We start from the raw sequence: 12,385 nt of genomic DNA, 5'->3' as shown, positions 1-12,385 counted from the left end.
AATAGATCAAGATTCCATCCTCTGAAAATTAATTTAAATAAAATTCTTAATAAGAATTAGAAATAAGCCAAGGAGGGATCTTGTAAAGAACATTAAATGAGCAACTGAAATGTGGTTCTGTTACCAAATGCATGGCTCTGGTCAAGGTAATCACTTTTCTGTGCCTCAGTTTCCCATCTATAAATGAGGATTACACATGTTGGAGCCCAGCTCTGCTATAACCAACTGTGAGAATCTGGACAGTTACTTTACCTCCCTGGGTGTCCTTTTCTTCATCTATAAAATGAGAAGTTCTCATAGAGAAAACCCCTAAGCTTCATTCTCATTTAGTTCCATGATGCTGTAATAAGAGAACAAAATGGTGAAACGTGCAAAGCTTTTTGTAAGAAATGCCACACGTAAGTGGAGCTGAAGATTTGGATAATTTTTCCAATGTTTAAGTTAGTGTGGGGAATGATTTGGCTGCAATTTAATTTTGTTTTTTAAGAATGTGAAGATTCATATTCATACAATGAATAAAATAAAATCTAGAAAAGAAACAGTTGGAATTCTGTAAATGGTTAATAACAAGCTTGAAGAAGTCCCGGATACAGCTACCTTTGCCCCATTGATCGCCACCGTCCTATGATGGAGAAGGAGGGAAAGATTCAAGCCCTTACGCTGATCAGTGTTGGAGGAAGAGCCATTCTTTTCGTTTCATAATTGTGACATAAGGAAGCACGTATTTGCTGGGGAGACACATATAAGACATACAGTCACCCACAGACACAGGGAAGACTTAGCTTTTGGCTTTGGATATGATTCAAATATTACATCATGCACCTGGGGCTAATATTAGAACACAGCCCAGTCATGGTGCAGAAATCTACTAGGTCTAATTGTGACTAAATTAGAGTATTCCAGAATCCATGGAGCTCCTATTTCTACACTGGTCTGTAATGGATGATTCAAGCCTTGTCCTTGCAAATTTCTCTAGGAAAAAAGAAAAGTCAATACCGTTGAACCACTAAGAACTAAAAAGGGAAAAATATTCCCAGGATTGCCGCAACACCTAAATTGCATGCACCTGACTTTCCCAGACACCGTGATCACAAATCCACATTCTTCCTCAGCTTCTTGGACCAGTGGAGCTAAACCAACGGCTGCCCCAAGCTCAAGACATCCAAAATTTAAGCCTACATAGGAATTTCCAACTTACATTTTAACCCGATTCTATATTCCTGTTTATTGTACATACTTGAATATAAGGTGAGGGTTTTTATTTTCTCAATTTTTTTCCCTTAGAGGAAAAAAAGGTCACATTTAAGTCTTTTAAAAATCTCTCATTTTATAATGCACTTTCTCAATTACCTTATTCTTAAAATAAAGTATTGTTTGGGGAAGACATGTTAATTTGAAATGAGCTCAGTCAATGTTTTGGATACTTAGTGAGAAAGAGGCCAAGACATTGAACACAATCCTCATAATTGTGAGTGCTGAAAGTTGTCACAAATAAGACTTTCAAGATGCTTACGCTGTGAAGATCACAATGTGCACTTCAGGATAATGTTTAAATGTTTTGAAAATGGCGTACTGTCCGGTTACAGCATCAAAACAGATTCAAACACATCTGTATCTCAAGCCACCCACTCGGAAGTGAAGAAGAAACTGCATTAAAGTGGCTTTAGGAATGCTAAAGATGAATGGAAAAAATATATAACTTCATGAAATGTGAATGAAGAAATCAATATTTCTAAGTTATTATTTTATAAATTGTGTGACTTGAAATATGTTTGTTTAGCTAGTTTACTAAATTAAATATAAAGAGACATGTGACCACTGCATCTATATTGTTACATATTTTCATAAATCAAGTTCTCCAAACGCAGTTTTTGGCGGTGGCGGGGAGATTTTCCCACTGAGCAGTAAGAGACCATCTTATCTGGGATCACTGTCTACGATTTGCTGAATCTGCTTGTGATGAGTTCTGGTGCTTGACAAAAGGCAAGGAGAAGAAAGGATTTGCATTCCAATCTACTTTGGGTTCCTTGCCAGGTATTCCATTTATTTCCCATGGGGTAAAACTTGGCGGTTCCTTTCAGCCTGAGCAGAAGGGTCCCTCATCATCTCTCTTGGGCTGATGAAAGGAGAGTAAAGAGGAGCCACTTCAAAATCGTCCCCTCTTAAAACTCAGAAGGCAACATACTGACATTCAGTATTGGCGGGGCATTTAGTTATATCCCAATAATACTGAACACATAGTGAGTGCTTACCAGGCCCTGTGCAAAGTGCTTTACACGCAATGAGCACAACAATTTATTATCCTCATCTTAGAGATGAGGAAACTGAGTCACAGGTGAAGTAACCTACCCAAATGCCACAACTGCTAAATGACAGAGCCGAGATTTGAACCAGACCATTTATTCCAGAGCCTGCCCTCTGATGCATGATGCTGTACCACTTCACCAATTTAAATAACGGAATCTACGAGAGAGTATAAGTCTTTCCAGGGGTCCCTTCCACTATCCACAGCACCACTTTTCCAGTATCAGGCATGAGAGAAACAAGATTTGTGGTCTATAATAATCTTGGATTCTGAGCTCACTATTCTAGAAGAACAGTTGCTTCAAAACATAACTGGTGGCTGAATCCGACAGTGTGATCTCAGTCCTCGTTCTTTGTATATTCGTATTTTGATATCTGAATACCATTTATTACTCCCACCCTGTTGAAACTCGTCCTTTGGCTAGCAAAACACTCCTTTTTCTTGATTCTCTTCCATCCTCAATGCTCATTCCTCCTATTCTCCTTCAGTGTTCTTCTGTCTCCTTGCCAAGTGTTGAGGTTTCTTTTACTTCCATATCCCAGATAGTGTCATCTATTTTCAAGGCTTTGATTTCCACTTTTGGGCTCCCAATTTTATGTTTCAAACTTTTCTTCTAAACTTCAAAATCATAGTTCCAGCTCTTCCCAGGGACTGTTGGACATCTCCACTTGCATCTCAAATTCAACAGGTCCCCACAGGAACTGACTCCCTCCTCTTTATCCATTGCCCAATTTTGCTTCCAAATCTGATCCTTCTTTCATAGTCCTCATTTCCTTTAACAGCGCACTGTCTAACCAATCACCCAAACCTGAGGCCTTGGACCCATCTTGGACTCTTCCTTATTTCTCACAATTTTCCCTTAGATGTATCCATAACACACACACTCATTGGATCACCAAATTCTTTCAATTTTACCTTCTAAAAGTCTCTATAATCTGTTTCCTCTTTGCTATTTCCCCCACCACGATGAAAGCCTTCATCATCTCTCATTTGGACTACTACCATGGCCCTTTATTTGCTTCTTATAGCTCAACTCCACCCTCTAAGCCCTTAAGTGAGTGGCCTTTCTAAAACGTGAATCTGACCACACCCACTCCTGCTTATAAACCATCTGCAACCCTTCTTTGCCTACAGGACACCAACCCAACTGGACAGCCTGGCATGTAAGGTTCTTCACAACCAGATTCTTGGCTATATTTCTAGTCTCATTCCTATCCCTTTCTCATGCCTTCTGCAGTCAGACCTCTCCATGTGAACCATGATCCAGATATCGAGCTATGTGCCATATTCTCTCACATCAACTGTAAGTTTCTGAAGGGGAGTCTTTATCTTCCTTACTGATCTCTGGGCATCCAAGTTCACTATACCTGTACCGTTGGCTTCAGACTTTTTAAAGAAATGTGGTTCCAGGCATTTTAAGGCACTTTACCATAATCTCTAATCCTTTCAACAACTCTACAAGGTTGCACAGTACTGTTGCTTCTGTCTAACAGGTGAAGAAGCACACTCCAAGCAGCTAAGGAGCCTGAAAGGTTACTCAGAAGGAAATAGTAAGTGAATGAGCCAAAATTTGAAGCCAGGTCGAGCTGTGCTTTAACTGAGACTAACCCTGAAATTCTCGCTGATTACATCTAGCACATTATTCCACCTGCGAGGAAACAACCAGGAAGCAACATCCTTGCTTTAGGCTCCCATAGGTGCAGTGCATGGGACACACATATGGGGGTCACTTTGGGAGGTGGCAAGTACCGTACTTTCAGTCCAACTTCCACTACATTCCAACATTCCATGACTGGAAAAGCATATGTGTTCACCTCTAACACCAAGCTTTTCACACTCTCACTGAACCCCAAAATGCACCCTTTGAGAAGGGAGCCTAATATGTTAAGTGGCCTGTCTCCAAGGAAGGAGAAAGTCTGGAAATGAGTCCAAACACTGCTTCTGACTAAATGGTCTAGACAGAATGCTCACAGCTTGTCCATCCTTGAGAACTGAGAGTCTATGCTTTGACCTCTTGAGTCTGATTTCGTTAAGTAATTGATAACATCCTACATATTTATTTCTGTTATCTAATGCTAACACACACACAAATACTCAACTACAGCTAAGGGGAAAATTGCCTCAATAATTATCCATTATATAAAACACATGTATCTTGTTCCCTTATTATTTTTATAATGTGGTCCCAAAAGCTCCAGCCTAAGCACCCCTGGATCAAGTGCCAGATGTGTCTCTGCCAACAGCTGCTTGTGTGGCTTTGTGCAAATCCATTTCCATTTTTTCACTGTGTAAGCCAAGGGGTTCTAGTAGTTGATCTGTGAGCATCCTCTTGAATTCTAATATTCGGAAACTACCCTTACTTTTATGATGTTTCTCACTAGGTTAAAGCTCCTTTATCCTATTTATCTAAGGGAACCTGACCTACATGATCATTTTCACAAATGGTTTTTAAATGGTAGTCAAGGATGATGGGTTGGAAGTTAATTCCAAGACTATTTTAGGGGAAAAAAAGGACTGTATCAATGCATTCAACACATGCTAAAATATTCATGTCATTCAAATACAATTCAGGCCAGCATCACCCAGACTGCATGGTAATAAATGGAATGTCTAAGATAATTCCATGTGCACGTGAATGTTGTCTCAAAATCATGCATGCACATGTGTGAAAATGGCTCTTGGACCTACTGAAATAATCATTGAAATGTCATCAGGTGCAGGAAGTGATATAAACATGAAACTCCAGGGTAATTATACAAGTAAATATCATTGGTAAAACTAAGTGACACAAATGTACAGTAAACAGTTGCTAGGTTCTCATAAAGTCTTGTTTACGTGACCTGAACTTCTCATGATATGACAGCCACTGGGTGCTCTAGATAAGAACAAATGACCTGTGACACAGGTACCCAATAAATGTCTGCTGAATGAACATTACGTGAAAATACCATAGAAAGTAACGTTATGCAAAAGCAAAGCATTGTTAAGGCTCATTTTCCATCCCAAAGATGGAAGGGGAATTCCAGAAGGATTATTAAAGAGGTTCCTTTTCAATCTTTGTGGTGTTCACAGCCATAGAAAACATTCCTACCTAACTCATATCAGTAAAAATACAGAATGGGAAAAGAATTTATATACCAAAATATGGCTGATATTACTGATCAAACAGGGGCTCCTTGATCCAAAAAAGCAATCAAGAAGAAACATTTTAAAAGTAAGGCAAACCCTAGTTTAGCACACCTATTGGCCTCACATTTTTAAATCAGACAGCTTTATATAATATTAGCCTTATCTAAAACCCATCTCTGGAGAAGCCCCAGATAGGGGAGGAAGAGAGAGCTCCAAAGAGGTTCTCGACACAGTGGGAATCCTCCGAGGTGCACTCAGCCATCATGGTCTGCAGAGAAAGGCCAGTTCACAGCCCAGGGCTGCGAATTTTCCTCCTGGAAGCCGACTCACCTTCCCTCCCGGAGGTGGCCCGGGCTGCGGGCAGGAGGAGCGAGAAGCAGAGGTAGCAGCTCAGCCAGAGCGCAGGCATGGCCGGGCCGGCGCGCGGTCCGCCGCTGCAGGGGTCGCTGCCCGGCGCCTCGCCGCTGGGAGTTCTCACTCTGCGCTCCGCTGTGCCTTCCTTTTCCTTGATCAGGTGGTTTTATCGACTCTTCTACCTGACTCAGTCCTGACAGGAAGAGAGCCTGTGTTTCAGGGTGTGACTCACCTGTGAATAAGGAGGACCCAGCCCTCGGGAGGCAGACAAACACACACAGCACACATCGAGCTGTAAAAGCGCTCACCCCAGCCGCCGGGCTCCCCCCTCGCCGCAAGAAGGGCGCACACCTGGCCCGGGCTAAGGGTGTGGTGCAGAGGCTGCGGCCCGGGGATCCTGCTGGAGGAATGCGCCAGAGCCCTCCTTCTCTTCCGGGGTAGTCTAGGACAGAATTCACAGAGGTAGCTAGCAGCCTGCCCCGTCCTCAACCCGGGAGGCCCAGTCTCAAGTGCACGAACTCAGAGAGAAGTCAGCAGCCCTGATCAGCTCTGGTCTAAAAGACATCAAGGAAAACAGACCAGTCTGAGAGTCACAACCGGGTCCTCTTTGCTCTCCGGCCTGGGCTCAACCTCTCTCTGAGATACAGCAACCCTACCCCAGCCGGCCCACTCTGCCCACACCTCATTCTTTCCCTCACCATCACCAGGCAGGACCAAAGGCTCCTCTCCTGGGTCCCGGTAACCTCCTGACCACCTGGGCTGGTGACTCATTTTGTCGCTTGTTGACTGGTCGGTGTCCCTCTGAAGGCTAGGCATCACTCTGTGTCCCTAACAACCAGTACAGTCTCTAGCCCACACTCCATGCTCAGTAAATGTTCTGTTGAATAAGAAAGAGGATCCAGAGTTCCCATTCCTTTTACATCTTAGAGCATATTTCCCATGCCATTCTCCGTGGGCCCATCAGAAAATATTTGTTGAGACCAACCATGAGTGTCACTCATGTCCACTGTACTAGGTGAAATGGGTGACGTCCCAAAACTGCAGATCGCAGTGTATCCTACATCGTCCCTTTCTCTAAGGAGGCCGGTGGGAATAATTCAGAGAGGTGGCTGTCAAAGAGAAAGCTTTGGTTCCTACTAGAGATTTAAAAGGTACCAGAGGTTTATATATACACTATATATGTATTATATGTGTATATAATATATAAAACAATAAATAAATATATATATATATATATATAAAACAACCACCCTAACTTTTCATCATCAAGGCCTGTGAAGGCCCCCAATAAATTGTTGTTGTTCACTAAGTGAATGAATGTTCTCTAGATAGTTCTATAGATGATAACATAAGGCAACAAGCAGTATAAAATAGAATATGATTGTCAATGGGTGTAAGAATTTCAGTTTATTCAAACACATAGATAAAGAGAACAGATTGGTGGTTGGGGGGGAGCAGTGAAAGGGGTAAAGGGGCACATGTGTATGGCGGTGGTTAAAAACTAGACTATTGGTGGTGAGCACAATGCAGTCTATACAGAAACTGACATATAATAATGTACATGTGAAATTTCACGTTATAAGCCAATATGACCTCAATAAAGTAATTTTTTTTTAAAAAGAATTTTTCAAGACCTGTGTGGGCTAACTGGGAGAGCGAGGCATGGCTTTGTTCAGTGCGTGGAGCATGGACTGGGTGTTCAAGAATAACCAGGATCTGCATATAGCACCAAAGACCCACGGGGGCGAGGCAGGTCATTGCAACCGGCTAACACCTGCTCTAAAACCCCCAGCAACAAAAAATGAGGAATAGAAAGGCAACTCCAGTTTTCTCATCCCAAGGTTGATTCTCTTCTACTCTGTCCAGGATTCAAACAAATAACAGAAAGATTCTTCTCTCTCAAGACTCATAGTGTCCAATTACTGCTAAAGTTTCAGTTCACAGAGACCAGATATTTAGAATCGTCCCTTCTAGTAGCTGGTACATTGTAGAGGCTGAAATTATGTCCCTGAGGCCCCTGATCCTTGCATTTCTACCCATCAGTATTGTGCAGTGCCCCACAGTCCCGCAGGAACAAGGAAGAGGGACCTGCAAAATAAAGTCTTGAAGGTAGCGTTCATTTTGGTACAGATTACCATGGTTTATTATGTCTCAAAAGTTGGAACAGATGTTTTCATCTACCATCATTTTTGGATAGTGATAATAATAATAGCTAACACATATATAGTACCTACTATTTGTCATCACTGTTGTAAGTCCTTTTATACATAATAACCCTTTAATCTTAAAACAGTGCTATGAGGGGCCGGCCCGGTGGTGCAGCAGTTAGGTTCGCATGTTCCACTTCTGTGGCCTGGGATTCGTTGGTTTGCATCCCGGGTGCAGACATGGCACTGCTTGGCAAGCCGTGCTGTGGTGGGCGTCCCACATGTGGATTGGAGGAAGATGGGCACGGATGTTAGCTCAGGGCCAGTCTTCTTCAGCAAAAAGAGGAGGATTGGCAGCCGATGTTAGCTCAGGGCTAATCTTTCTCAAAAAAAAAAAACTCCAAACAACTGTGCTATGAAATAGGTGTACTGTTAATTTCCCCCTTTTACAGATGAGAAGACAGAGGCATAGAAAGGTCAAGTAACATGCTCAAAGTCACACTGCCAGTATGTGGCAAAGCCAAGATTCAAAACCAGGTAATCTAGTTCCAGAGTCCATAAGCTCTTTGTTAGGTCAGATTAAAAATCACCACAAAAAGGACAAATTCACAACACTGAATGAATTTGATATACAGTCAATGGTTATTTATCAACATCCATTACAATTCAACCAGATGATGGACTGCCGGTCCACATCGATAAAGCCAAGTCACAATGGATTGTGGATACTATTTCTGATTTCCCTAACATGCTAGCTCTGAAGGGACCCCCAGAGGTCACCTTGACCTGGGGTGGAATATGGGCAGCAGGGCCCTGGGCACCAGGCCAACCAGTCCCAGCTTTTATGTGGACGGTACGCTCCAGTTTCCCTCAGCCCCTCCCTCTTCCCGTTGCCTTACTCTGGGCCTCCTCGCACAGCTAAACAACCTGCCCGGCTCAGGCGCGAGACCTCTGCCCTGGCTTAATCTCCCACCTTGCTCAGGGACAATACCAACCCCCTTTGCCAATTTGAGAAGTCTCTGTGTGCTGCTGGGGTTAAGAGCGCTCTGGTGCTCAAGGCCCTGGAGCAGTTGCCCAGTTGCCCAGTTCCTGGGAAGCAGTTTCCCAGATCCTGGCTTCACTGCTCATCAAGGTAGCTTGCTTAGTTTTCTCTGAGCTTCAGTTTCTTCATCTGTAAAAGAGGGATAATAAAAAGACACTCACCCGGCAGGGTTGTTGGGAAAATTAAATGAGTTAATGACCTATCCAGTGCTCAGAGCAGCGCTAGGCATATAACATGCACTATACGAGTAAGCTATGATAATTATTACTGTTACTGTTGTTGTTACTAATATTATCACTAAGCTCCATCAGTTTTTTCCTTGTTATAATAGCTGACAAATACCCATATGAGAAACATGGGGGGTTTTACTTCAACCCTTCTACTAATTGACTGTTCAATCATAACTTTAAACTTCTGTGAAACTCTCAGTCTAATCCGTGTTCACGTCCAGTTTACCAACATTTACTTGGAAGTTGTTAATTAGTTTGTATTTCTGCTCCATATCTGGAAATTTCTGTCACGTTCAGGTTTGCCTACAAGTTTCAAAATTTGTGCACTTAGAACTTCATTTTAAATAAAGTGGAGTAGGATCTGACATTTCAGGGAAAATATAAAGGTAAGAAGGATTTGAGTATACTCTTATGATTAACTTTAATTAACATGTTTTTCAAAAGGGCAACAAATACCGATTTGCTTTTCCTTATGACCCAAATAAATATTTTTTCAAATCCAGACAAAAATCAAGTTGATGTACACATAAAAATGGTTAAGATGATAAAGTTTATGTTACATATATTTTAACACAATAAAAAAAAATCAACTTGATACTACTCAGCAACGGAAATGAATGGACTACTGATAGAGAACATGGATGAATTTCAAAGCATTGTCTTAAGTCAAAGAAGCCAGACACAAAAGACTAGATTCTAGGAGCAGACCCCATGGCCGAGTGGTTAAGTTCACGCGTTCTGCTTCAGCGGCCCAGGGTTTCGCCAGTTCGGATCCTGGGTGCAGACATGGCATGGCTCATCAAGCCATGCTGAGGTGGCGTCCCACATGCCACAACAAGAAGGACCCACAACTAAAAATATACAACTATGTACCAGGGGGCTTTGGGAGAAAAAGGAAAAATAAAATCTTAAAAAAAAAAAGACTAGATTCTTTATGATTCTATTTATATGAATTTCTAGAAAAGATAAAACTACAAGGAAAGAAAACAGATCAGTGGTTGCCAAGGGCAGGGGACTGACTGCAATGCAGCATGAGGATAAATTTTGGGGATGAAAGAAATATTCTGAAATATGATAGTGGCCAAAAGTAATGAAATCATATACATAAAATAAATAAATTCGATTATATATAAATTATACCTCAATAAAACTAGTATAAACGTAAGAGAAAATCTCAAAAAATCATATGACAATTAAGATGATACTTCAATTCAAATATACAAATTCAAACCCAGGACTAGAAACATCACTATGTCTGCATAAGTTGTGACAAAGTCTCAGGATGGAGGCCGGCCAAGGTGTCCAGCTGGTTCTGATAAGCTCTAAGGAGCTTCGGGCAGCAGCCCATCTCAGGCCTTCAGGCAGAAATACCACCCCCTTTTCTGGAAACCTCTCTATTTTGGCAATTTACAAAAGGTAAGAGAGGCCTTTCTGAAATGTTTGCTTACAGGCACGAATTTTAAACCCACCTGGACTTTTCTTCTAGAAAGTCGGCACTTGGGTTTTTCTCTTGTCTTCGCCCAAAGTTGTCACATTCACCTAGAGTGTAACCTCTGGTACCAAGGAAGATAACGTTCTGTGCAGAAGTTCTCCACGCCTGACACTGAAATGTGCCGGGGCATTTCTACAGGAGCGCGCGGGGCGCAGGAGGGCTGAGACCCTGGAAGTGCGCTTTATCCATAGTTTCCTTGTCCAGTCATCAGCCAGGGGACTTTTCTTTTTATAATGCTGTGTAAGTCACTTCACAGAATTGTCATCTCTCCACCTCAACCTCCCAAATAGAATTGCAAGTGACATGTTGATTTTTGCCTTGAGTTCCATTATTACCTTAGTTAACTTTCAGAAGGAATGTCTGGCATGTCACCCGCTTTCAAACTCACTTATGATAAAAACTGAAGCACTGGCTGTTAACATGCCAGCAATAGACAGGGCCTTAATCTCATTCCCTGCCCTTAATCTCCCCAGATAGTTCTAATTGCGTCAGCATTTGCATAAAAATTTTAAGTGTAAAATGCAGCAATCAGGGGGAAAAATGCCCAACAACTCCCCTTTGCTCTTAATTGGTAAAGGAAAATGTCCATAAATGGAAATGGTTCAGTGTTTCCTGGATCGTCTGGTTAAATTCTCTGAGGTTGGCCAGACTCCAGAAAACAATGTTCTCTGAAGCAGTACCCTGGCTGCAGTGGCAGCCTTCCATTTTATGCAGAAACGTATATGGTGTTCCCACAGCTAGTTTTCAGGCAGCAGGAGAGGCCAGACCAGAACTCAGGAAATGCCATTAACTTCTTAAGGGGAGATGATCCTTTTCCTATGGGTAGCTGATGATACACCTGGGCCAGGGATGTGGTGGGAAGTCAACAACTACGCACAAAGAACAGCTTCATTTGCATCTTTTTTGGTATAGTTATTACAGACAGAAATATCCAAATCCATTATTTGTTTACCAACACAAAAGTGGAGAGAAGCAGAGAAGAGAGGGACACATGCTCAAAGACAAAATAGATACAGAAAACAACCCAGAGAGGGTGAAAGATTCTGAGAAAGGGAACTTTAGTAGACTCAGGGGTGTGCCAGCTGTTTTGTTTCCTTAGACTGAAATTTGCTCAACCACTCAGGTGTGAAATGTCCATCAGTAGAGTAAACGCTGCCCACGGTTCCTCAACCACCAAGTATGAATACTTGGACCATAGATACTCAGATTTAATGAGAGGTGAAGGAGACCATGGCAGTGAAAATTCTTCCCCAGATTGCAGTGGGCTGCAGGCTTGACAGGATAAGCTGGAAGTGAGAGGCAGCCACCCTTAGATCAGAGATTCCAGCCCTGCCTTCCAAAGTAAGAAAGAATCCAGGAAACAATGCTTCTAGATGCGCTTCTTAATTTCAATCTGAAACTTTTCCACCTTTAATAATTTAAATTATAAAGTCTGAAAAACTCTGTAGCATTTGGAGTCTAATGCTCTGCCTTTAGGTAGGAGACCTTGGACACATTGTAAACATCTAATAATAAATTTAACAATTACAATAATAACAGCAAAGCAGTGCTGTATACTCTGCCTGTGCCCAGCTCTGCGCTGGGAGCCTTGCAGGGTTTGGAGTTCATGCCTCACCACCGCCCTATGAAGCAGGTCCTATTATTACCCTCATTTTGAGGTTCCCCAGGCTCCTTCACAAATCTATG

At 42.2% G+C, this 12,385-nt stretch overlaps 1 protein-coding gene across 6 annotated transcripts in view; it reads right to left on the bottom strand.

The window, feature by feature from the left end:
- LAMC2 (laminin subunit gamma 2) overlaps positions 1-11,012 on the bottom strand; it is a 57,801-nt gene extending 46,789 nt beyond the window's left edge. The window contains exons 1-3 of one of the 6 annotated variants that reach the window (XM_070266418.1): positions 10,677-11,012; positions 6,140-6,230; positions 5,765-5,981 (exon numbers count right to left, since the gene is read on the bottom strand). In XM_070266418.1, coding sequence (XP_070122519.1) covers positions 5,765-5,843 — 79 coding nt within the window. In that variant the 5' untranslated portion in view covers positions 5,844-5,981; positions 6,140-6,230; positions 10,677-11,012. 6 annotated transcript variants of the gene reach the window in all.
- Positions 11,013-12,385: the final 1,373 nt, after the last annotated feature.

Source organism: Equus caballus, chromosome 5 (assembly GCF_041296265.1).
Source record: "Equus caballus isolate H_3958 breed thoroughbred chromosome 5, TB-T2T, whole genome shotgun sequence".
In the NCBI taxonomy this organism is placed as follows: Eukaryota; Metazoa; Chordata; class Mammalia; order Perissodactyla; family Equidae; genus Equus; species Equus caballus.
The sequence above is the reverse complement of the archived record's forward strand: the minus strand, read 5'-3'. Positions and strand labels throughout refer to the sequence as shown.